Source organism: Oncorhynchus mykiss, chromosome 10, assembly GCF_057628025.1.
Source record: "Oncorhynchus mykiss isolate SJ-2025 chromosome 10, ASM5762802v1, whole genome shotgun sequence".
NCBI lineage: Eukaryota > Metazoa > Chordata > Actinopteri > Salmoniformes > Salmonidae > Oncorhynchus > Oncorhynchus mykiss.
In genome coordinates this window covers 18808699-18835444 of record NC_143031.1, presented here as the reverse complement: position 1 = coordinate 18835444, position 26746 = coordinate 18808699, and the positions used below count along the sequence as shown (strand labels likewise).

The following is a 26746-nucleotide window of genomic DNA, read 5'->3' as shown; positions in this document are numbered from 1 at the left end:
CAGTTTAAGATGGCATATATGTTCAGTTAACTGTATGCTAATGCTAAGGTTGAGACATAGAACATGTTGGGATAGAGAGGAGAAATGTGAACGTGAACACAAATATCTTCAACAGATGACAAGTTTATTTCAACTCAAATAATTTACAGTTGCACTGGAGAAAAGTTTTGGTCATCGTTACCTTTGACCCCTTGTATTCACATTTAAACAGAGGAGCTATTTACTGGGATGGTGCAGCAGGTTAGTGCAAAAGGCATAATGTGCTGCTAAAATAATTGAAGGAAAACAAGGTCAAATGGTTGCCATGCTCAGTATTGGGGGATGGATGTCGTAACATTTAAGGTCCGGGTGAGAACAGATAACTAATATCCTGTGCTGTGAGAGTAAGGTCAAATTCATATCTAACATACCTCCTGTACCAGAATACAAAATGTTGGTGATCGTATAGTCAACTATACTACATACAGGGTGTGACGAAACCCAGGGACACCTTTGGCAAGCTAAGCCTGATGTGATGCCTATGGAGATAATTCTGAATGACGGGATGATGAGCATGAACTGAAAGCAAAACAGACAGACCTACAGCCATCTACATCGAGGACAAAAACAACAAAGTAATATTAAGGCAATCTTTCAAATGGGCAGGCATTTCTCACAGGGAAGAAAAGGACAAAATCATAGGCATTACAATAAATGGTTGCTGGGCTGACAACACAATGCTTTGTTTGTCACCCATCAACCCAGGACACAGTCTTTACTATGTAGTTATGAAATGACACACTACAATGTAATATATTCAGCTCTGACTGAAAGCACTAGACAAAAAGGATTTGGATGCACCCACCTACAGCTGCATAGTTTAAACCTTAACATGAACTAACAAGAGAGGAGATATCAGTGGAATTAATGCAGTTCTATGGAAGAGGGGGGGGGGGGGGGGGAGCATGTATTGTATGCCACACTCGGTTAGCTACTGCAGGAAAACCAAGTTGATATGACAGCACCCTTAAAACCCATTTCAAGTGAAATCTGAAAAACAATTCTAAAAATGATAAAGGGATCCATTCAATCATCCTCAAATAAAAGCTAGGATCATACTGACATGTTTGAGAAATTGACAGATGAAAAATATGCAATTTTAAAAAAGTAATTGCAACAAGAAAAACAACAATATAATGAAAATACTGTTCTGTCAAAACAAAACTGGAAATTAAAGTTTGGGGTAAAGGCTCATTGACAAAACTAAAATCGAATCAAAAAAAGGTACATCACATTCCAAATTGTTTGGAATAAATGTTTGTACATTTAATTATCATAGTTGTAATGTTGGATCGCTGCTGTAAATTGATTGTGTAGCTTTTACATTCATTAAGTATATCAATAACGGAACAAATTGAAATAAAAAAAAAAACAGGTGAATCAAAATTGATTCATCGTTGCCAGTGAAGAGCTTTGTCATATACAATAAATCATTCCACAATTACACACTTCTTTCTCCATTACCAGAACCCACATTAAAAACAATAGTGCTTAAAATAGAGCACAAACAATTATTAACATGCATTCCAACTTTCAATTACTCAAGGGCCTACCAGTCGTCAGCATACACTAAATTCAAGGAAAAAGAGCGTTCTTTCTGCTATGCATGACAAGCTTAGATGTCAGAAGTATCACAACACTTGATTTAAAGCACGACAAGCTTATTGGAAGAACATAGGAGATGGAGGTTGACATTTTGTTGCTACCAATCTTTCTTGAAGTCCACTTGAAATAGACATGCCTCTTGTCAGTTAAAATGTAACTTCCAGGTGCTATAAAAGGCGTGTGGCCTAAAACACTCCTGAGGCGGGTAAGCCGGCCTTCCACACACAGAGACACAATTGCAGGACTTTCAGAATGCAAGCAAGGATAAACCACTCAAGAATACACAAATTAATGATGAAGAAACTAAAGGGGAAGAGAAAGGCAGCAAAATCTTATTTCAGTGTGACAAAGGCCCGTTGTCACGAGGAAACCAAAGACTTTTCACCATACACACATGAAGACACGTAGGAACTTGTATTACCCGGACTGGATTATGTGAGGGTCAAATGTGTGACGAAAATGGGACAAAGACTGGTGACAATGTGGAAGTGCAGTTTCCATTCGGTCAATTTTGTGTTAGGACTTCTAGCTTTGCTGATATTGCATTTTGGAATTTTGTCACCAATGGCACGGGGGGGCTCAGGCAAACTGTTTCTGTACTGAATTCATGAGTTCCTACAAATATTTACACAGTAGATACAGGCACTTATATGTCTTTGGTTGGAGTGATCCAACATTGCAGAAAAATGCATTCAGAGCTGTACAGCCCAGTATTATTTTCAGGGTTCAGTAGGCAACTGGTCTTTTTTTATTTTACTTCATCCTCGGTTATATTTCAGTTCTGATGGCGATCCTAGAGTTCTTCTTACCCCTCTGACAAGGCCACCTGAGAGGAGAGAAAAAATAAATTAATGCCGCTGCAGAATCATCCCTCTAACCAACTAGTCTGTCACAGCGTACAAATGAGGACCCTAGGGATGTTATGCTGAATAACAGCTTCCTAATGAGCCAAGTCAACTGTAAAACAGGAGCAACCAGAGTTTTGTAGTGCTCAGGCATGTCGGGAATGCTCCGTCAGATACTGTAATCAGACACCTGGAAATCTGTTTAATTTTCAAGTTTTAATGTCACATGCACAAGTATGTATGTGCATATATAATATATACACTGCTCAAAAAAATAAAGGGAACACTTAAACAACACTATGTAACTCCAAGTCAATCACACTTCTGTGAAATCAAACTGTCCACTTAGGAAGCAACACTGATTGACAATAAATTTCACATGCTGTTGTGCAAATGGTATAGACAACAGGTGGCAATTAGCAAGACACCCCCAATAAAGGAGCGGTTCTGCAGGTGGGGACCACAGACCACTTCTCAGTTCTATGCTTCCTGGCTGATGTTTTGGTCACTTTTGAATGATGGCGGTGCTTTCACTCTAGTGGTAGCATGAGACGGAGTATACAACCCACACAAGTGGCTCAGGTAGTGCAGCTCATCCAGGATGGCACATCAATGCGAGCTGTGGCAAGAAGGTTTGTTGTGTCTGTCAGCGTAGTGTCCAGAGCATGAAGGCGCTACCAGGAGACAGGCCAGTACATCAGGAGACATGGAGGAGGCCGTAGGAGGGCAACAACCCAGCAGCAGGACCACTACCTCCGCCTTTGTGCAGGGAGGAGCACTGCCAGAGCCCTGCAAAATGACCTCCAGCAGGCCACAAATGTGCATGTGTCTGCTCAAACAGTCAGAAACAGACTCCATGAGGGTGGTATGAGGGCCCGATGTCCACAGGTAGAGGTTGTGCTTACAGCCCAACACCGTGCAGGACGTTTGGCATTTGCAAGAGAACACCAAGATTGGCAAATTCGCCACTGGCGCCCTGTGCTCTTCACAAATGAAAGCAGGTTCACACTGAGCATGTGACAGACGTGACAGTCTGGAGATGCCGTGGAGAACGTTCTGCTGCCTGCAACATCCTCCAGCATGACCAGAGGTAGCCTGACTGCCATTAGGTACCGAGATGTGATCCTCAGACCCCTTGTGAGACCATATGCTGGTGCGGTTGGACCTGGGTTCCTCCTAATGCATGACAATGCTAGACCTCATGTGGCTGGAGTGTGTCAGCAGTTCCTGCAAGAGGAAGGCATTGATGCTATGGACTGGCCCGCCCTTTCCCCAGACCTGAATCCAATTGAGCACATCTGGGACATCATGTCTCGCTCCATCCACCAATGCCACGTTGCACCACAGACTGTCCAGAAGTTGGCGGATGCTTTAGTCCAGGTCTGGGAGTAGATCCCTCAGGAGACCATCCGCCACCTCATCAGGAGCATGCCCAGGCGTTGTAGGGGGGTCATACAGGCACGTGGAGGCCACTGTGCATAGAGTCAGTGTAAAAAGAAAAGGTCAATAAGGATGACTCCTATTTTGCTAGCTATTTGTCAGTCTTATTGCTTGGGGATAGAAGCTGAGAGCCTGTTGATGCCAGACTTGATGCACCGGTACTGCTTGCCGTGCAGAAGTAGAGAGATTAGTCCATGGCTTGGGTGGTTGGAGTCTACCGATTTTCCAGGCCTTCCTACCACACCACCTGATATGGATGTCTTGGATGGCAGGGAGCTGTGCCCCAGTGATGTACTGAGCTGTTCGCACCACCCTCTGTAGCGAGGTGCTATTGCCATACCAGGCAGTGATGCAGCCAGTCAAAATGCTCTCAATGGTACAGCTGTAGAACTTTGAGAATGAGGGACTATGCCAAATTTTTTCAACCTCCTGAGGTGGAGGCGCTGTCGCCATTTTAAGCCTTTAGTGATTTGGATACGAGGAATTTGAAGCTCCGTCAATGTGGGCATTCTCACCCCCCCATTATCTCCTTGGTCTTAACGATGTTCACGGAGAGGTTGTTGTTCTAACACCACACTGCCTGGTCACTGACCTCCTCCCTGTAGGCTGACTCATCATCGCCAGTGATCAGGCCTATCACCGTCATGTCATCAGCAAATTTGATGGTGATGGAATCGTGCGTGGTCATGCAGTCGTGGGTGAACAGGGAGTATAGGAGGGGAATAAGCACACCCCTGTGTTATTGGTCAGCGTGGCGGAGGTGTTGAACGCTAAGCTGTAGTCAATGAACAGCATTCTCATAGGCATTCCTCTTATCTAGGTGGGTAAGGAGTGTGGAGAGCAATTGAGATTGCTTCATATATGGATCTGTTGGGGCTGTATGCAAATTGAAGTGGGTCTAGGGTGTCTGGGACAGAGTTAATGTGTGCCATAATCAGCCTCTCAAAGCACTTCATGATTACAAAAGTGAGTGCATGTGGCATGAAGCCTTAGGAGTTCTTTGGGGATTACAGACTGGGACAAACGTGGGGATTACAGACGGACAAGGAGAGGTTGAAAATGACCGTGAATATGCCTGCCAGCTGTCCTGCGCATGATCCGAGAACACGCTCTGGAATACCGTCGGGCCCTGTGGCCTTGCGTGTGTTAACCTAATTAAAGACCTTTCTCACATCGTTCTCGGAGAGCGAGATCACCCAATCCTCTGCATGTGGCAGGGGCTACGTCCCTCACACCCGGCACGATGTCGTTGTTGTCAAAGCGTGCATAAAATGCATTAACATCGTCAGGTAGAGAGGCATAGTTGGGCAGATCACGGTTGGGTCTTCCTTTGTAATCCGTAATGGACTGTAGCCCCTGCCACATGCGGCAGGTGTTGGAACCTGTGTAGTATGATTCCACCTTATTCTTATACTGTCCTTTTGCTTGTTTGATGACTCTGCGGAGGTCATAGCGGGACTCCTTGTACTTATTCCGGTCCTGCACTGTTGACTCAAGATTGTCTACGATAGCTCTGTGTGTAGTTGCACCAACCTCAGTGTTAATACAGGGCTTTTTTGGGGGGAAGCAGCAAACCCTCACCGTGGGGACAATGTCGCTGATCCATTTTCTGAAACCGGTGACGGGGGTGATAAACTCATCAATGTTAAACATCCTCCAATCAGCGCTAGCAAAGCAGCATAAGCTCTGATTCTGGTGACCATTTCTCAACGGAGAGTGTCACATGTACTTAATGTTTGAGTTTCTGGAAGCAGGAGTACAGAGTCGTGATCTGATTTGCCAAATGGTGGACGAGGGTGGCCTTGTATGCTTGCTAGTGGGCATCACGTGTCTTAGTGAAGCAGAATTTAAAATAGCTGGCAACCAGAAAAGCGGCCTCTGGATGTTGATTTTCTTGCTTGATTATAGCCTTGTACAGTTCACTAAGTGCCAGCTTGCTATTTTTCTTATCCTGAGGTGGAATGTATACAACAGTCACGATAACAGCTGAAAACTCCCTCGGGAGGTAGAAGGGTCGGCATTTATTGGTTTTATTAACAAAATGACAGTTTTACCCCAGAGACTCAGCAATATCTTTTCACACTGTTTAATGCGATATAAAAGGTGACTAGCTGTGCTCTGTATTGCATTCTGTTGTACCTTTTCACTCCGGGTGAAGTTTCCCCTAGATTCAGATCTAGGATCAGCTTTGCCTCCCCCAAACCTCAACCATTAGTGGTGGAAAATTCTAAACTGACCCAATATCAGTGTCTAAGGGCAACTTCACCCGACACCTACCTACCTTTTCAGCGCAAAAGTCTGGGTTGGTGGTTGTCCGTACTTTCCCTGGCCGGCCCTTGATGACAGCATAACAGAACATGGTGATGACCATCACAAAGAGGAAGTAGCTGGTGTGCATTAGGTGCAGGTTGATGAGTGAGCGGTCGTCCTGCAAAAAGAGAGAAATAGCCTCAGCGCCAGGTAAACACTACCTCATGAAGGACGACATAGTGCATACTGTACTTGGAAACGGGCTATTTTCTCTAATAGCAACCCCCCCCCCCCATGTATTGTTCCTGTCATTTCAAATATAAATAATGTTTTAGGAAAACTGGTTGGTAATTGAATAATGCCACTGGTCCCCTAGGATAAATCTGGTTAAAGTCAAATGTAATTTAATTGCAAATTGTGCTTCTGCAATATTGCTCTATCTTTAGTCAGTTAGAACATATTAGCTAATGTGCACTTGGGGATTTAGATTTACAGTTTCCATTATGAATGCATTATAAAATTGAATTGGAGAGAACACAGAAGGATGATAAAAATCACTCATGATATGAAGTTACACATAATTAAACTAGACAAGAGCCTTTGTCCAAGCTGTATACCAAAAACAGTACTTATCTTCTTAAATGGACCCATTTTGATAAAAGTATGTGGGCACCGGCTTGTTGAACATTTCATTCCAAAATCATGGGTATTAATATGGAGTTGGTCTGCCCTTTTGCTGCTATAACAGCCTCCACTCCTCTGGGAAGGCTTTCCACATTGCCGCGGGGACTTGCTTCCATTCAGCCACAAGAGCATTAGTGAGGTCTGCACTGGTGTTGAGCAATTAGGCCTGGCTCGCAGTCGGCGTTCCAACTCATCCCAAAGGTGTTCGATGGGGTTGAGGTCAGGGCTCTGTGCAGGGCAGTCATGTTCTTCCACACCGATCTCAACAAACCATTTCTGTATGGACCTCGCTTTTTGCACGGGGGCATTTTCATGTTGAAACAGGAAAGGGCCTTCCACAAACTGTTGCTACAAAGTTGGAAGCACAGAATCACCTAGAATGTCATTGTATGCTGTAGCGTTAACATTTCCCTTTAATGAAACTAAGTGGACTAGCCCGAATCATGAAAAAAACAGCCCCAGACCATTATTCCTCCTCCAGCAAACTTTATGGTTGGCATTATTCATTGGAACAAGTAGCATAATCGACCAACATAAGTGCCCAACCTCACTAATGCTTGTGGCTGAATGGAAGCAAGTCCACGCAGACTTCCAAGAAGAATGGAGGCTGTTATAGCAGCAAAGGAAGGACCAACTCCATATTAACGTCATGTTTTTGGAATGAGATGTTTGACGAGCACTTTTGGCCATGTAGTGTAAAAGGCTTTACTCTCAAACGTTCTCAGTCTAAACCCTCAGCAAGGTTATCCACAAACACAGGCTGCGTCTGAAATGGCACCCATAGGGCACTGGTTAAAAGCTGTGCACTAGAGGATACGGTGCCATTTGGGACTCGGACATAAAACAGCACTGCTGCAGACAGTGGCTGCTGACTCACGTCTGGCACGATGACAGTCAGCTTGGGGTTGAGGGTGTGGTACACCTTCCCGATGGCTCCTTTGTAACACCAGAAAGGGTTGTAGTCCTGCGTGTACTTGGTGTCCGAGTCACGGGCCGTGGTGAAGATCTTGTACCAGGACGTGGCGTTGGTGTAGGTCTCTGGGACACAGTGGGGCGGTTGCCTGGAAGGCGACATTTAATAAACTTGAATATCTTGCCCTGTTCCAATCTATTTTATTACGGTCAGGAGACATGGTCATGAAAAAAACTCTTTGTTCTATGTTAAAACTATTCTGTTTGGACCATGAAGTTCTGCACCAATGCTTAGTACTCAGTTTGATAAAACTTGAATTTAATACAAAAGTCTCCTTGTACCGTAGTACAACTGATATTCTACGAACAGTGTGCACTTAGTTGTCAGTGTTACTAATGTGAGGTTATTCACTGTCATGAGCAAATGACTGATGATTCCATCAGTTTTATTCCAATGTCAAAAGTAATTTTAATATTTCACTATACATATTACAAGATTGCCTAAATGAAAGTCCAACATTGACTATCAAATACAGGTTGAGTCATGAAATACAAAAATCATTTAGTATATGGATGCATCACAATTCAGGGGTTTAGTGGCACTCACACTGTGACAGGGAAGACGTTGCTGGCAGCAGTGATGGTCATACAAGTGCTAAACACGACTTGTTCACAGTGGCCGTGCAGCACGCATTCATCAGAATTCCATGACGCTGGCAGTGTGAAGGTGATGTTCATCTCCTCGTGGGCATCCCTGCCTTTGAGGACACACACACGTAAGCAATGTTCCCTCTAAGATGCGTGCAGCTCCCCTCGGACTGCCACACAGAATAAGATTGAACTTCACTCAACTTTCTACAGTTCTCCCCTTTAGTTAACACTGTCAACGTTTCGCTCCACTTTGGGAATTGTGAACGAATCAACGCAATAGCCACTTTCAATGTAATATACCGAAACAAAAACTAACTACGCAAGATTTAGTATGCAAAAATAACTGTGCAAGAGATGTTCTTATAAGTAGTGCCATTAGAATAGGATTCGATTACACTGACAGGCAAGTCAGTACTCTACACAGACCGGTGCGCCATAACCAATCAGAGTTGCAGTAGGCCTACATGCATAGCCATATATGGATCTGTGCCATTCACTTTAAACTGGACTGTGTTTAGGCTACAGCAGTCTAAACCCCGTGAGTAGATGCGCTTGTTTTGAGATCAAAGTGAGAGTTGCATGTAGCCATGTGTACACATTTGATCATATTCTTTGCTAGTTAGTGAGTTATTAGCCCAGTTCTAGCTCATTTATAGTCAACAATGGAGAGTGTTTGCTTCCAACAAAAGCACAACGTGCACATTTCTAGCCATCTTGGAAAAGCAAGACAGGTAAAGACCTTTATGTCTTAACTTAAGGATCGGACCCCTTTAAAAACTGTTTTTTGTGCCTAAAATTACATACCAAATCTAACCGTCTGTAGCTCAGTACCTGAATCAAGGATATGCATATTCTTGATACCATTTGAAATTAAACACTTTGAAGTGTGTAGAAATGTAAAATTAATGTAGGAGAACATAACACATTAGATCTGGTAAAAAAAAAAAAAAAAGTGTTTATTTTTCATCTTTGAAATGAAAGAGAAAAACCATTATATGACATAGGACTCTAGTCACAATTTCAATTTTGACCAATAGATGGCAGCAGTGTATGTGCAAAGTGTCAGACTGATCCAATGAACCATTGCATTACTGTTCAAAATGTTGTATTAAGTATGCCCAAATGTGCCTAATTGGTTTATTGATACATTTTCAAGTTCATAACTGTGCACTCTCCTCAAACAATAGCATGGTATTATTTCACTGAAATAGCTACTGTAAATTGGACAGTGCAGTTAGATTAACAAGAATTTAAGCTTTCTGTCCATATCAGATATGTCTATGTCCTGGGAAATGTTCTGGTTACTTACTACGTCATGCTAATCACATTAGCGCACGTTACCTCAATCGTCCCGCGGGGGGTGGGGGGTTGAGCATTGATCCAGTAGAGGTTAAAAGGGACAGTGTTGTATTTTGAGACAGCCAATAAAGTAAGTAGCCAATAGGCAGCATAACGTCTGATTCTGTAAAGTAGTTTCTTGCATCAAACACAACATGTTCAGTCACCTCCTTGTCTGAAGGACAAGTGGATAAACAGGTTAATGGCAAGCCCTGCATGTTTTTGATTTTCTTAGTCTCATGGAATGTAAGCATTGAACACCACAGAATGGCTGCTACCGTAGGCTGAATGATAGAACGGGGATGTGTTTTTCTCCATTGCTTTTCTTAGTAGGCATACATTATGATCAAATAGCCACAGTAGCCTACTTGGCCACTTACAATGTAAAGCTAGTACAGCCTCACTGTTCACAGTTAACATGCACCGGAAGTTGCAGAGTTTGCTCAGTGCCAAAATTGAGGAAATGTTGCTTGTAAGTACTCCTGACAGGTAAAACAGCATCACAGTTGGCCCCTGGACATGTAAAGAATGTGCAGTTGACAAGAGCTCCACTGTAAGGAATATGACATATGTCCTGCAACAGCCCATTTAGCCTCCATCGATATATCTAATGCAATTCACATGTAAAGTTTTATTTTGGGGGGAAAACAAACGCTGACTGCAGGGGTTTTTCCTGCCATTGAAATCCTTGGGCAGGGCAAAAAAACTATTGGGATGGAAAAACACTGAGTGTAAACGACTTAATCAGATATCACACAACAACACGTCTGCCAGGCTGAGCTGCAACATTGGTGCCCCTCAGGGGTACGTGCTTAGTCCCCTACTGTACTCCCTGTTCAGCCATGACTGAGTAGCCAAATACAACGCCAACGCCATCATTAAGTTTGCTGTTGACACAAGTGGTAGGCCCGATTACAGACAACGATGAGACAGCCTATAGGGAGGTCAGAGACCTGGCAGTGTGGTGCCAGGACAACAACCTCTCCCTCAATGTGAACAAGACAAAGGAGCTAATTGTGGACTACAGGAAAGGGCGGCCCGAACAACCCCCATTAACATCGACAGGGCTGTAGCGGAGCGGGTCGAGAGTTAAGTTCCTTGGTGTCCACATCACCAACTAAATATCATGGTCTTGTACGGCAAATTGTTATTTTTGTGCGTTTCTTATAACTCATTTCTTTGTTCATGCAAGTGGCTGACTGAACAAATCCTCACTATCAGTAGCTGCAATTTGGCAGTATGCCCACACCTTGTTTTTACGAACGAAAGAACTCAGTTAACCTCTTGGATTTAGGGGGCGCTATTTAAATTTTTGGATGAAAAACGTTCCCGTTTTAAACAAGATATTTTGTCACGAAAAGATGCTCGACTATGCATATAATTGAAAGCTTTGGAAAGAAGACATTGATGTTTCGAAAACTGCAAAGATATTGTCTGTGAGTGCCACAGAACTGATGTTACCGGCGAAAACCAGATAAAAATCCAACCAGGAAGTGCCGCATTTTTTGAAACCGCCTCATGCCAATGACTCCTTATATGGTTGTGAATGAGCTAAGAATGAGCTTACGTTTTCCACGTATTCCCCAAGGTGTCTACAGCATTGTGACGTCTTTTTAGGCATTTCCATTGAATAATGGCTGTAAGGGACCATATATAGCATGTGGTCACATGGTGTCTCCCTCAGAAAACCTTGCGTAAAATACTGAGGTAGCCATTTTTCCAATCGCTTCTTATGAGAAACCAATTGCCCCGACGGATATATTATCGAATATATATGTTAAAAACACCTTGAGGGTGGATCCTAAACAACGTTTGCCGTGTTTCTGTCGATATTATGGAATTAATTTTGAAAAAAGTTTGGCGTTGTAATGGTAGCATTTTCACGTCGATTTCTCAGCCAAGCATGATGAACAAACGGGAGCTATTTCGCCTACAAAAATAATATTTTGGGAAAAAAGGAACATTTGCTATCTAACTGGGAGTCTCCTGAGTGAAAGCATCTGAAGTTCTTCAAAGGTAAATGATTTAATTTGGTTGCTTTTCTTATTTTCGTGAAAATGTTGCCTGCTGCCAGCAGAGCCTAGCATAGCATGCCATGATAAACTTACACAAATGCTTGTCTAGCGTTGGCTGTAACACATATTTTGAAAATCTGAGATGACAGTGTTGTTAACAAAAGGCTAAGCTTGTGTTTGAATATATTTATTTCATTTAATTTGCGATTTTCATGAATAGGAAAAGTTTCTAGGGGTATTTATGTCCGTTGCGTAATGCCTTATGCGTTTGAGGCTATGATTACGCTCCCGGATAACGGGTTTGCTCGTTGCAAGAGGTTAAAGGTCTCAGCTTAGAGAGAAGAAGCCTCATGAGGTATTGATCAGTCACATGAATGAAACAAAATGGTAATGATCAATTAATTATACTAAATTACGCAAATATAACTTCTCTGCGTATAGCCATATATAAGACAACAGCTGCGACTGCCCAGGCAGAGCTCCTGATTGAGTTGGAACCTCTCCAGCACGCTGACAAATAAACAATGATTCAATTAAGATTGACTTAGAGTGTCCCTGTGTAAGAATTTCCACGACAGTCCAAACACACCAAGACAGTCGTGAAGAGGGCACAACATATTTTCCCCATCAGAAGACTGAAAAGATTTGGCATGGGTCCACAGATCCTCAAAAAGTTCTAAATCTGCACCACAAAGAGCATCCCGATCGGTTGCATCACCGCCTGGTAAGGCCACTGCTCGGCATCTGACTGTAAGGCGCCACAGAATATAGCACGTACACCCTAGTACATCACTGGGGCCAAGCTTTGTACCATCCAGGACCTATATACTTGGCAGTGTCAGAGGAAAGCAGTACGGAGCGCCAAGTCTAGGACCAAAAGGCTCCTTAACAGCTTCTATCCCCAAGCCATAAGACTGCTGAACAATTAATCAAATGGCCACTCAGACTATTTTACACTGACCCCCCCCTCCCCCATTTGTTTTTACACTGACCCCCCCCCCCCCCATTTGTTTTTACACTGTTGCTACTCGCTGTTTATTATCTATGCATAGTCACTTCACCCGTACCGACATGTACAAATTACCTTGACTAACCTGCACAACGAATCGGTATCCCATGTATATAGGCTCGTTATTTTGTTGCATTACTTTTTATTATTTTTTACTTTAGTTTATTTGGTAAATATTTTCTTAACGCTTTCTTGAACTGCATTGTTGGTTAAAGTCTTTTAAGTAAGCATTTCACACTAAGGTTGTATTCGGTGCATGTGACAAATACAATTTGATTTGATGTATGTAGAAAAGATAATGGACCTCTATATATTTTTTTATAATATAATTTGAGAACTAACAATTCTCAAAATAAAAGCTAGACAGTGAGGGTTAACTGAAAATTCCAAGAACAATGAATTTGACAGTATTGATTTTATTATTATGTTTGAGCAAAACACAGCACTGCTTTAAAAACGGTAAATTTCTCTCAGCTCCATGGCAGAATATGTAGAATAGCAGGAAATTAGCTTCAAATCTAAAAATGTATTATCTCAGCTTCATGGAGAAATTTGTAGAATTGCAGGAAACTGGCTTAAATTAAAAATGTCTTTACACCGCCAAGATGATGGCCTCCTACCATGTCCCCTGCCACCTAAGCCCCTTTTGATCCAGAAAACACAGGACTGCAAACATACATATTCAAACAGTCAGACAGCTTTGAGACTGGCCTACTATGCCCATGCAAAGCCTGCAGGTGACGCGCACGGAGAAGGAATTTGGCATTGATTTCTAATAATCCTTATGTTGACAAGGGACTATTGTCTCAGTTAAGTGGCAAATTGCAACAACAAAAAAAAAGGGGGGGGGGGGTGTACATCAATACCTATTCAGTCTGGGACTGAAACACACTCCGTAGCAACAGAGGCCAAAGGCACTTTGTTCCTCTCCCTACCATGGGACAGACTGGGAGGAGTATCGGGACTACTAGCCTCTGATTGACTATACAATGCTTCACTGTTCACTCCCACTGAGCCACTCTTTAAGCTCCCCATGAAACATGGTAACTCAAAACCTATCGATAAAGGATTTCCTGAACCACCAAAGGACTGGCTAACAACACTCAGACTCCTGAGGAGTTGTGACAAAAACACAAAACAAATGCTTACACAAAGGATGGCTACTTACAGTCATAAAGCCACCGCTTTCCTGCATCCACTTACAGGTGAATCGAACTCACAACTAAATAAATAATGTATTGGCTTGGACAGTCAAATAACACACTTCAACACAGAGGGGCTTTTATAGACTTTGCATCCACCATAGTTGCTGGACCTGTACTGAAAAGGACAATGTGAAAGAAAACATTTAAGCAGCTCGGTACGATAGTGTGAAAAGGATTAATGCACATAGACCCTGTAACATGGAGGAAGAAGGGACTGAAGACACAAGTGGACTCACCGGCCAGGCCAACCTGTCCCACCAGCACGGTGGCGTAGAGGTGGGTGATGTTACGTGAGTAGCCCCCGAAGGGCCTCAGTGGGTCCAGGGTAAGGGTGATGGGAACAGAGATATTGATCGGGCCCGGGTCCTCCAGAAGCAGCGGGGCCTGGGTGCTGGAGCGCGCCTGGCCACTGGTCACCGTGCTTTCGGGCGTGGTTGACTCGTTCAGGCTGTGCTTGAGCGTCTCATTCTCTGATACGCAGAAGTCAATCTCGTTGAAGCGCAGGAGGAAGATGTTCCAGTCCTGGAGAAGGGGAGGAGACTGAGTCATGCATCTATCCATCTGTGGCTCTGCTGTTGAATAGCACAGCTTATGGCTGTTGATTATTTTTAAATAATCACCAATAATATGGTTAGGTTAAATTGTGACTATCAAGTCACACTTCAAGAAATTAGTTCAGCTAAATGAGCTAATAACTTTGATGTATGACAGCCATTTATAGTTCAGCTTCAGATATCAAGAAACCTCCTGCTGCATGGGTTTTGTACATGTTCCTATGACAGCATCCGTATTGATGTACCAGTGAGAGGCGTGTCCCTCCTACCTCAGTCATCTCTGGGGATTTGATCTCCTTGATTTTGAAGAAGTAGCCAATGGTGAGGAAGGCGATAGCCACGGCGCTGACGCTGACCATAAAGATGACCAGTGGCGGACGATTATTGATGTAGCTCCTCAGGTTCTCCAGAGGATTTAACAGGTACACCTGCAGACAGACAAGGCATGCACACCTAATTTGGTTTCACTGTGCCTCAGGCTCATACAATGCCAGGTCTCAACTCATCAAGCTTGATGAAAAGTGTCAAAGACAAACACAATGGACACAAATACTCAAAGGCATTTGCTGTGTGGCTAACTGGAGAAAATAATGAGCTTGAGATACTGGCATAACATTTATGGAAAAAACAGCATGGTTGATTGACTCAACTGGGGCACAGAGAGGGATTGTTTATGACAATCATTAATTGGCATTTACTCCACACAGAAGTGGTTTTCATGGTTCAAGAAACGTATTGCTGCAAAGAGGGAAGAAACAGTATCAGAGCTTGGCATCCTTGTCAGAAAACAAGCGAATTAGGTGGCGTGAGGTAATGAGAATGTCTACTTACCTTTTTCATCAAAGACATGAACACACATCTGACATAACTCCATAGTGAATTGCGTGAGTACATCCCTGGGCCCTCAACAGGGCTGCCAAACCACTACGCACGTTGCCAAAGAGAAACTACTGCGCTGCTTCCCCCTTCTTTGCATACAGCGAAAAATAGATGCCTGAAAGTCAATGTCCTTAGTTCAAGCTCACACTAAAATGGGGTGCCATGCAACCTTGCATAAGACCTGAAAGACAAGGGATATTCCTGTTGAAACATGCTGCACACACTCTGATTGTTGTTGTTTATTACTTAAGGATATATTTTAGCCTCATCACAGGCTGCTTGTTGGCAAGGTCTTCGGGATCCAATTTGACAGAATATGAATGACAACAATGTACCTTGGTTAGTACAATTCTAGTTGAGTTGGTTTACAATGCTAACTAGCTAGCTCCCTATCTACCAAGTAAAGTAGAATTACATGACTAACGTTAGCTAGCGCTGGTTGCCATATTAAAAACGAAAATAATACACAAACGTTAGCTAGTAGTTAGCTTGTTAACGTTAGTTAATTCATAATGTCTTGTGTCGATGTGAGTATGCTTGGCTGCAATTAGTTAACGTTAGCTAGCTAACGCGTTAAATACAATACATGAATGGCAATATACTGCCACTGGTAATTATTTTGGCTAGTTAGTTAGCTAACATATGGATTGCAAGCAACCGAGTTTATTATTTGTAAACTACCTAAACTAGCTAACTTTAGCCAAAACAATCAACATTTAAAGCAGATGGTGTACTGTAACTAACGTAGTTATGCTAACGTCGTTAGCCATCTAGCTAGCCAAATACACCGAGACCGGTATTAACTAAAGTTAGCCATCTGAACTATAGTAAAAGGCCTTACTTACGTGGGGTGCATGGCGTTAGCTATATCGAACACATGTTAACAATAGATAATAGTTAAATATAATAAAAACTCACCATTTTCTCAGCGCGCACGAAGTTAGCAGATATTATGTGGCTTCGCTGACGGGCTAACTAGCGCGCGCTACTATACTTGCTAGCGGAGTGTCTAGTCGCAGAGTCCCGGGAAAAGTAAAGACCGGAGAATGGAGACAGTCGGGATTTTAGTTTTGAAATAACCACTTACTCCTTTCCATTATTTGCTTATCCCAGCGAGGCTCAAATGTTACACATTTGTTTGTTTATTAACCTTGTTTTACTCGGTCGTTTCCCCCCCACTGCTGAGATGTTTTGCTAGTGTTACGTACTATTTTAATATTCTGAAGAATTTACGCCGAATTTCTCCATAAGTGCGTTCACAAGCTACACATTTAGCGTATGCGATGACAGGGCATGTTCAGAGTGTTTGCACGTTTTCATATCCGGAATTACGTCGAGACCACTTTCTCTGGAATAGCTTCCGAAAATATAGCGGCATTATATATATTTTCAAAAACTTGAAAGCATAACAAACTACCATGGATAGTTTGTCAAAACTGTAAAGTTGAAGTGCACGTAGACCATGTAACCATTTAGACATCTCACATTACAGTGGACGGCTTGCTAGCTTCTTTCTGGACATAGCTACTGCTAGCTGCCTAGCTAGCTATGTGCCATGGTTGTTCTCAGAGATGGCATGTGTCCTGGATTGAGTGAAGAATTGGTTGTGGCTTTACGAGCAGCAGACATTACAACAGGTACGTGGGTTTTAATCAATTTGTTTACTCTGGTTAATCTAGCTAGTAGATGTGGCAATGTTGGTATGACAAAGTATTGAAATACAATAATAATACAATCAGTTGCATTATCCTTTTTTTAAGTGGAAGATCTGGTGTCATCAGATACAGAAGACCTTGCTCAAAAATGTTCCGTGTCCTATAAGGTAAAACATGCATGAAGTAATGCATTTCTATAATCATTATGTGATCTTGCAGACGTTGATTCAACTTTGATCTAACTTTATTAAACGAGCATCATTCGCCTGAGTAGGGTTGTGACAAGATGGAGTAGTGCTACGACCGGAAGTGACGTTTCTTGGCAGGTTAGGAAAACATTTTAGCTAACCCTAAACCTTTTCCTAATCTTAACCTAATTATCCTAACCTGCTCCGTTAATTCTCCTAATACAGAGGTGTCAAACTCAATCCATGGAGATCAAGACAACCAGGTAAGGGGAGTTCCTTACTAATTAGTCAACTTAATTCATTAGTCAAGTACATGGGAGGAGTGAATAACAGCAGACACTCGGCCCTCCGTGGAATGAGTTTGACCTGGTACTAACCTGTTGCGTAAGTTCTCCTAACCTGCTACGAACAAGTTACTTCTGGTTGTAGCTGTATTCCACCTAGTCAGAACCCCTGAGTAGCCGGTTCTCTGCACGTAGAGAATTAACGTGATGCGCAGATGCCTCAGGAAGCTCCAGATCTTTTATTGCTGCAGACAAAAGATCCTGATGAAGTTGGACCCGCAACCACTCCGTTTCTATAATGAGACAATGTTACAAACACTTTTGGCCACAGACTAACTTTGCATTTCAGGCCCTGCTGGCTATACGCAGAGTGCTCCTTGCCCAGCACACAGCATTCCCTGTATCAGGTGCTGATCTATATGAAGACCTGCTGAGTTCAACAGCCATCCTCTCCACAGGCAATCCTAGGTGAGAATCTGCACATCACATTGAAGGCCCTACATCGAAACTGTCTGAGGGACTTTCTATCAGCCAAAACCAGTCAAGTGCTTGTAGTCTTGATGAGTATAAAAAAAACAGAAGAAGTCTAGCATGAGACAAAAGTTATTGGATAAAGTCTTGAGGGTCGATAATTACAGTTGAAGTCAGAATTTTACATTCACCATTCACATTCACCAATTTTTCACAATTCATAACATTTAATTCTAGTTAAAATTTCCTGTCTTGGGTCATTTAGGATCCCCACTTTATTTTAAGAATGCGAAATGTCAGAATAATAGTAGAGAGTGATTTATTTCAGCTTTTATTTCTTTCATCACATTCCCAGTGGGTCAGAAGTTTAACTTGGGTCAAACTTTTCGGGTAGCCTTCCACAAGCTTCCCACAATAAGTTGGGTGAATTTTGGCCCATTCATCCTGACAGAGCTGGTGTAATTGAGTCAGGTTTGTAGGCCTCCTTGCTCGCACATGCTTTTTCACGCTTTTTCTATAGGATTGAGGTCAGGGCTTTGTGATGGCCACTCCAATACCTTGACTTTGTTGTCCTTAAGCCATTTTGCCACAACTTTGGAAGTTTGCTTGGGGTCATTTTCCATTTTGGAAGACCCATTTACGATCAAGCTTTAACTTCCTGACTGATGTCTTGAGATGTTGCTTCAATATATCCACGTAATTTTCCACCCTCATGATGCCATCTATTTTGTGAAGTGTACCAGTCCCTCCTGCAGCAAAGCACCCCACAACATGATGCTGCCACCCCCGTGCTTCACGGTTGGGATGGTGTTCTTCGGCTTGCAAGCCTCCCCCTTTTTCCTCCAAACATAATGATGGTCATTATGACCAAACAGTTATATTTTTGTCTCATCAGACCAGAGGACATTTCTCCCAAAATTATGGTCTTTGTCCCCCAAAAAATCAAATTAATTGCAAAGTCCCTCTTTGCCATGTTAATGAACTGAAAAAAAAACTATTTCCACTGCATTTCAGCCTTGCCACAAAAGGACCAGCTGACATCATGTCAGTGTTGACGAGGACAAGGCTGGAGATCACTCTGTCATGCTGATTGAGTTCGAATAACAGACTGTTCTTCCTCTGTCAACCATGGTTAGTTGCAAGGAAACACGTGCCGTCATCAATGCTTTGCACGAAAAGGGCTTCACAGGCAAGGATATTGCTGCCCATAAGATTGCACTTAAATCAACCATTTATCGGATCATCAAGAACAAGGAGAGCGGTTCAATGGTTGTGAAGAAGGCTTCAGGGCGCCCAAGAAAGTCCAGCAAGCGCCAGGACCGTCTCCCAAAGTTGATTCAGCTGCAGGATCGGGGCAGCACCAGTACAGAACTTGCTCAGGAATGGCAGCAGGCAGGTGTGAGTGCATCTGCACGCACAGTGAGGCAAAGACTTTTGGAGGATGGCCTGGTTTTAAGAAGGGCAGCAAAGAAGCCACTTCTCTCTGGGAAAAACATCAGGGACAGACTGATATTCTGCAAAAGGTACAGGGATTGGACTGCTGAGGACTGGGGTAAAGTCATTTTCTCTGATGAATCCCCTTTCCAATTGTTTGGGGCATCCGGATAACAGCTTGTCCGGAGCAGACAAGGTGAGAGCTACCCTCAGTCCTGTGTCATGCCAACAGGTATTGCTTCTCAGCCAAGGGAGTGGGCTCACTCACAATTTTGCCTAAGAACACAGCCATGAATAAAGAATGGTACCAATACATCCTCCGAGAGCAACTTCTCCCAACCATCCAGGAACAGTTTGGTGACGAACAATGCTTTTTCCAGCATGATGGAGCAACTTGCCAAAAGGCAAAGTGATAACTAAGTGGCTCGGGGAACAAAACATCAATATTTTGGGTCCATGGCCAGGAAACTCCCCAGACCTTAATCCCATTGAGAACTTGTGGTCAATCCTCAAGAGGCGGGTGGACAAACAAAAAACCCATAAATTCTGACAAACTCCAAGCTTTGATTATGCAAGAATGGGCTGCCATCAGTCAGGATGTGGTCCAGAAGTTAATTGACAGCATGCCAGGGCGGATTGCAGAGGTCTTGAAAAAGAAGGGTCAACACTGCAAATATTGACTCTTAGCATCAACTTCATGTAATTGTCAATAAAAGCTGTTGACACTTATGAAATGCTTGTAATTATACTTCAGTATTCCATAGTAACATCTGACAAAAATATCTAAAGAGACTGAAGCAGCAAACTTTGTGGAAATTAATATTTGTGTCATTCTCAAAACTTTTGGCCACGACTGTACAGTTGCAAACCATAGTCTGACTTTTTTTATGGCGGTTTTGGAGCCGTGGCTTCTTCGTTGCTGAGCGGCCTTTCAGGTTATGTCAATATAGGACTTGTTTTGCTGTGGATATCGATACTTTTGTACCCGTTTCCTCCAGTATCTTCAAGGTTCTTTGCTGTTGTTCTGGGATTGATTTTCACTTTTCGCACCAAAGTACCTTCGTCTCTTGGAGACAGAACGTGTCTCCTTTCTGAGCGGTATGACGGCTGCGTGGTCCCATGGTGTTTATATATACTTGCGTACTATTGTTTGTGCAGATGAACGTGGTTCCTCCAGGCGTTTGGAAATTGCTCCCAAGGATGAACCAGACTTGTGGAGGTCTACAATTTTTGTCTGTCTTGGCTGATTTCTTTTGATTTTCCCATGAGGTCAAGCAAAGAGGCACTGAGTTTGAAGGTAGGCCTTGAAATACATCCACAGGTACACCTCCAATTGCCTCCAATGATGTCAATTAGCCAATCAGAAGCTTCTAAAGCCTTGACATCAATTTCTGGAATTTTCTAAGCTGTTTAAAGGCACAGTCATCTTAGTGTATGTAAACGTCTGACCCACTGGAATTGTGAAATAGTCTGTCTGTAAACAATTGTTGGAAAAATTACTTGTCATGCACAAAGTAGATGTCCTAACCGACTTGGCAAAACTACAGTTTGTTATCAAGAAATTTGTGGAGTGGTTGAAAAACTAGTTTTATTGACTCCCACCTAACTGTATGTGCTCGAATCATATCAAAATGCAGCACTGTTAAAAGATTGTTACTTATCAAAATGAACCCCTGGGGCGGCAGGTAGCCTAGTGGTTAGAGCGTTGGACTAGTAACCGGAAGGTTGCAAGATCGAATCCCGAGCTGACAAGGTAAAAATCTGTTGTTCTGCCTCAGTTCTTCTAGGCTCTCATTGAAAATAAGAATTTGTTCTTAACTGACTTGCCTAGTTAAATAAAGGTAAAAAAACGAATTGAGCCCTACTGATCCCCAGATGGATAGGCTAGTAGTTTGTCCCAGGCTAACACACACAGTGCTACTACAAGCATTAGTTTGGCTAAACATGTGTACATACACCAGATGACAGGGGAAAACCGGATACATACACAACAATGTAAATCACGGTTATGTGATGGTATTACAACAGACAGCAGAAGACAAATCTGTTTCAATGGGCAATTAAGGTTGTGGGCGATTCCTGTTACATTTGCATGCAAAATCTCAACTGTAATGTCTTACAGCATGAACAAACAAAATATATATGAAACTTTGATGTGTGTGTCTATAGTACCCCTTGGGGGGAATGCATATCCAAAAAAGCGGACTTATAAATATTAGCATGTTGGAGAAATATAGCAAATAAGAGGTGCTATGGATGTTACATGGAATGGATAAGCTTTTTGAGAAGAATGAACATATTAGCATAAGTCTGTGAGTTTGTCTTAGGTCAAAACATGGTTAGCCATTTCGAAGGAAGGCTTGGCTGCACACAAACAATAATTTAGAAAATACTGTCATTTCCATTAATACTTTAGGGAGGAAAAACTACTGTTATGGATGTTACACCACACAAAGTCTGAGAGACATTCAAATCAATCATAACACATTTGTTGTCGTCTGAAACATTTCTAAAATGTCAATTGAAGGCATAGTAGTTTAGGACTATATAATTACAGGATAGCCTGAATGCATGCAATTTTCTATGTTAACCCCTTACACTTACACTTTGGAGATTATGGGGACATTATCAGACCTAAGGTTCACCTGAAACAAGACTGAATCCAAATATTACACTTTTGATTGTGTGTTTTAAATTTACTGTACCTTTTAGCAGCATTTTGTCTATAAAGAAATCTGAAAATACTCTGGATACATTCAGTAACATAATAAGAATATTCATTGACATTTTGGAGTAGGTGCAAGATAGAAGGGAAAAAAAAGGTACAAGGGTTTTAGTGAAAGGACTAACTGCTGTCTCCAAGTTGCTGTCTCCATACACCTCTCCAAACTGTGCACATTTCCAAAGTAATTTCAATGCACTTTTATGACAAGGAAAGAGCCTTCAACTACAGTGCCGTGCGAAAGTATTCGGCCCCCTTGAACTTCGCGACCTTTTGCCACATTTCAGGCTTCAAACATGAAGATATAAAACTGTATTTTTTTGTGAAGAATCAACAAGTGGGACACAATCATGAAGTGGAACGACATTTATTGGATATTTCAAACTTTTTTAACAAATCAAAAACTGAAAAATTGGGCGTGCAAAATTATTCAGCCCCTTTACTTTCAGTGCAGCAAACTCTCTCCAGAAGTTCAGTGAGGATCTCTGAATGATCCAATGTTGACCTAAATGACTAATGATGATAAATACAATCCACCTGTGTGTAATCAAGTCTCCGTATAAATGCACCTGCACTGTGATAGTCTCAGAGGTCCGTCAAAAGCGCAGAGAGCATCATGAAGAACAAGGAACACACCAGGCAGGTCCGAGATACTGTTGTGAAGAAGTTTAAAGCCGGATTTGGATACAAAAAGATTTCCCAAGCTTTAAACATCCCAAGGAGCACTGTGCAAGCGATACTATTGAAATGGAAGGAGTATCAGACCACTGCAGATCTACCAAGACCTGGCCGTCCCTCTAAACTTTCAGCTCATACAAGGAGAAGACTGATCAGAGATGCAGCCAAGAGGCCCATGATCACTCTGGATGAACTGCAGAGATCTACAGCTGAGGTGGGAGACTCTGTCCATAGGACAACAATCAGTCGTATATTGCACACATCTGGCCCTTATGGAAGAGTGGCAAGAAGAAAGCCATTTCTTAAAGATATCCATAAAAAGTGTCGTTTAAAGTTTGCCACAAGCCACCTGGGAGACACACCAAACATGTGAAAGAAGGTGCTCTGGTCAGATGTTGCCAAAAAGTTCCATTTTGGTTTCAATGCAAAACGTTATGTTTGGCGTAAAAGCAACACAGCTCGTCACCCTGAACACACCATGCCCACTGTCAAACATGGTGGTGGCAGCATCATGGTTTGGGCCTGCTTTTCTTCAGCAGGGACAGGGAAGATGGTTAAAATTGATGGGAAGATGGATGGAGCCAAATACAGGACCATTCTGGAAGAAAACCTGATGGAGTCTGCAAAAGACCGGAGACTGGGACGAAGATTTGTCTTCCAACAAGACAATGATCCAAAACATAAAGCAAAATCTACAATGGAATGGTTCAAAAATAAACATATCCAGGTGTTAGAATGGCCAAGTCAAAGTCCAGACCTGAATCCAATCGAGAATCTGTGGAAAGAACTGAAAACTGCTGTTCACAAATGCTCTCCATCCAACCTCACTGAGCTCGAGCTGTTTTGCAAGGAGGAATGGGAAAACATTTCAGTCTCTCGATGTGCAAAACTGATAGAGACATACCCCAAGCGACTTACAGCTGTAATCGCAGCAAAAGGTGGCGCTACAAAGTATTAACTCAAGGGGGCTGAATAATTTTGCACGCCCAATTTTTCAGTTTTTGATTTGTTAAAAAAGTTTGAAATATCCAATAAATGTCGTTCCACTTCATGATTGTGTCCCACTTGTTGTTGATTCTTCACAAAAAATTACAGTTTTATATCTTTATGTTTGAAGCCTGAAAGGTGGCAAAAGGTCGCAAAGTTCAAGGGGGCCGAATACTTTCGCAAGGCACTGTATAAGGTGCTTTTTTTGACCTCTCCTAGCTTTGCTATTGAGGAACTGACGCAAGCACAGTTGTAGTTTTTTTGTTTGAAATACAGCCCTGTGTCCCCAACATCACAATTACTGTTCTTGTTTTATGCAATCCAAAAGCATACCATTATACATTTGTAATCTGGGTCAGGTGGGCTTAATTTGAAGCTAAGTTATAAAATACAATCTTAGTGTTAGGCTTTCAAAAGGCACTTCAGACAAACCGATTTGTAATTTTGGTATACATAGAATGGAGTCATGAGTGCATTCAAGTGCATGTTCTGCAGTAGATTTTCTTCACAATATGCCAAACATAGGCTCATTCTGTTCAGGACAACCCAGGGTATAACGCATGTCATCCTTGTAACTGTGGATCAAACATAGCGATCATGAACGTTGATAATTTTAATTACATGAGTTTTCAAATTTGGAAAATGTGAAGTGAGCATTTGGACTCATGGGTGAGTGGTTTGCTTGTATGACATCAAAGCGGTGTCATACAACATGTGCAAAAGAAGCCCAACTAGCTGGAGAGGTGGGGGCATCTTCTTGTTACTTGGTGCTCAAATTTCTAATGGCTGTGAGTCAAAACCCATAAAGGCTGTGAAGCGGAGAACAAATTAGTCGCTTATTAATGACAATTTCCTATTTTCAACCGGTATACGGGATGACTGGCTGTGAGTGGAAAGGGGTACCTGGTCAAATTAAGCCTGCACTCCGATGTTAAGACCTTAAGGATAATTATGAAAGTGGTTTCATTTGTTAATGACTAACTGTATTTTGCATGCTCAGGTTAACTTTCCCATTGAATTGCCCTTTTATTATTGTACTATGACTTGATGGGTTGGTTTTAGCACCAGGCAGGACTTCATAGCCTTGGTGAATGATAGTGTTTGTTTTCTTCCAGTCTAGATAAGCTTCTAGACTCTGGCTTGTACACAGGAGAGCTCACAGAGTTGGCAGGAGGCCCTGGAAGTGGAAAAACCCAGGTGACCTTTTTCCCACAATCGTATATCATGTCACTGGCAAAGTTTACACCTTACTTATCAGTGTGGTTGGTTTTCATAGAATGACCCAATGGATGCTGGTATCACTACTGTCTAGTGTATTGAGTACAACATGTTTATGCTGCCTACATTTCTCTCTTTTTTAGGTGTGTTTTGGTGTTGCAGTGAATATATCTTACCAACTGAAGCAGAGCGTCATATATGTTGACTCAACAGGAGGACTGTCGGCAAGTCGCTTGCTTCAGATGCTCCAAGCGAAGTCGTGCAATATAGAAGAACAGGTGAGCTGGAAGAGGCTGTGACAATGAAAATCTAGTTGAATTAACATTCATTTTCATCAAAACAATTCTCACCACACAGTTCTTACCCGTTGTTGTGCAGATGGAGGCTCTTCAGAGAATCCAGGTCTTTCCAGTGTTTGACATTTTCTCGTTACTCGGCTGTCTACATCATTTTCGATGCGTTGGACTTCAGCAGGTAGTCCTTTGAATGCGTGTCCCCCAAATGGCACCTTATTCACTGGTGCACTAATTTGGACTGGGCCCAAAGGGCTCTGGCCAAAAGTTGTGCACTATATAGTGAATAGGGTGCCATTTGGGATGGACTGTATTTGATGTTGCTGAAATATTAATTAAATTGAGGTAGTTTTAAGATAACTATGATGACAACTGAATTTTTTTTTACATAACTGATCATTCATAACTGAATTCAATCATTCTTGCATCTGTCTTGTCATATTTGACAGGCATCTGCGGGAGGTGGCTCAGTCAAAGCTGTAATTGTGGATTCAGTGTCAGCAGTTATTTCTCCCATACTGGGAGGCAAACAAAATGAAGGTACTATGATGAAAAGTTTCTCGTGATATTTTCAAGTAGATTATACCTGTTCATTTATCACATATCTTAATAACATTCCCTTTTGAAATAACATTAAGATATAGTTTCTGAAAACACACTGTATAAAAGGACAGCCAGTGGAACATAATTGTACTCTCTGCAAAGGGAGTCACCATTGTGGTTTTGATAAAGGCAATTTTAGCATTGTCTATTTATATAATGACCTTTGGTGATTGGAATTTCTAGGCATGTCCATGATGACGCAAGTGGCAGGGCTGTTGAAGACAATCGCCAAAGACTTCAATGTAGCCGTTCTGGTGAGGGCAACTGATGAACTATTGTTTTTGGTCCTGTTCGGACATCTACACTAAGGGGGGGTTATTTTGAGACATGAAAGGTTGGAGAGTCCGATTCAAACCATGCTAACTGGTAGCTTAGGCTGTACGTGTGTAGCGAGGTTCACACAGGCCACACAATGTGTTGTAATATTTAAAATTGGCAGCAGCTAATGGGGATCCATAATAAATACAAGTGTGCTATGACCTATGAGCCTAATCAAATGCCACAGTGATAGGAATCATGTACCCTCAGGTGACAAACACTGTGACCAGAGACGGCAATGGGCAGCTGAAAGCCGGACTGGGCCAAACGTGGAGTCACGTACCTAGAATTCGGATTCTACTGCAACGGCTCGAGAGGCCGGGATCCACTTGTTCTAGTGTACGCACTGCCACTTTGGCCAAGTCCTCAAGACAGGTGAGGTGTTGACATGGGCTTGTCCATGTTAGAATTCATTCTTTGTCCAAATAAGATTGAAAATAATGGACCTCATGACATTTTCTGCCTCAGT

The 26746-nt window shown here is 42.4% G+C and overlaps 2 protein-coding genes across 5 annotated transcripts in view; one reads left to right on the top strand and one right to left on the bottom strand.

Annotated features, from left to right (window-relative positions):
• Positions 1-103: 103 nt before the first annotated feature.
• tmem248 (transmembrane protein 248) lies at positions 104-16948 on the bottom strand. 4 transcript variants are annotated; one of them, XM_090186056.1, is made up of 8 exons: positions 16345-16730; positions 15379-15607; positions 14817-14975; positions 14230-14515; positions 8383-8533; positions 7741-7924; positions 6207-6357; positions 104-2470 (listed from the first exon to the last, which is right to left on the bottom strand). In XM_090186056.1, exons 2-8 carry the CDS (start codon positions 15439-15441, stop codon positions 2403-2405), a joined length of 1062 nt encoding a protein of 353 aa, XP_090042182.1. In that variant the 5' UTR covers positions 15442-15607; positions 16345-16730; the 3' UTR covers positions 104-2402. The 4 variants fall into 4 exon arrangements, with proteins under 4 accessions (XP_090042182.1, XP_021473322.1, XP_090042183.1 ...); XM_021617647.3 differs by having other exon boundaries at positions 6211-6357; XM_090186057.1 differs by lacking the exon at positions 15379-15607 and having other exon boundaries at positions 6211-6357; positions 16345-16948.
• The window catches only part of rad51d (RAD51 paralog D), a 10207-nt gene continuing 383 nt past the window's right edge, over positions 16923-26746 (top strand). The window contains exons 1-9 of the mRNA XM_021617649.3: positions 16923-17063; positions 17187-17248; positions 17903-18021; positions 24961-25042; positions 25207-25341; positions 25442-25537; positions 25806-25896; positions 26143-26213; positions 26488-26652. Of these exons, the coding sequence (XP_021473324.1) occupies positions 16982-17063; positions 17187-17248; positions 17903-18021; positions 24961-25042; positions 25207-25341; positions 25442-25537; positions 25806-25896; positions 26143-26213; positions 26488-26652 (903 nt within the window). The 5' untranslated portion in view covers positions 16923-16981. The remainder of the gene's footprint in view (positions 17064-17186; positions 17249-17902; positions 18022-24960; positions 25043-25206; positions 25342-25441; positions 25538-25805; positions 25897-26142; positions 26214-26487; positions 26653-26746) is intronic.

Excerpts from the sequence above, each read along its gene's own strand:
- tmem248 (XM_090186056.1), bottom strand. The coding sequence starts at position 15,441 with ATGTACTCACGCAATTCACTATGGAGTTATGTCAGATGTGTGTTCATG. Across the intron at positions 8,534-14,229 it reads GGGACAGGTTGGCCTGGCCG|GCAGGGATGCCCACGAGGAG; the intron begins GTGAGTCCACTT and ends GTGTCCTCAAAG. Across the intron at positions 7,925-8,382 it reads AACGTCTTCCCTGTCACAGT|GCAACCGCCCCACTGTGTCC; the intron begins GTGAGTGCCACT and ends GTCGCCTTCCAG.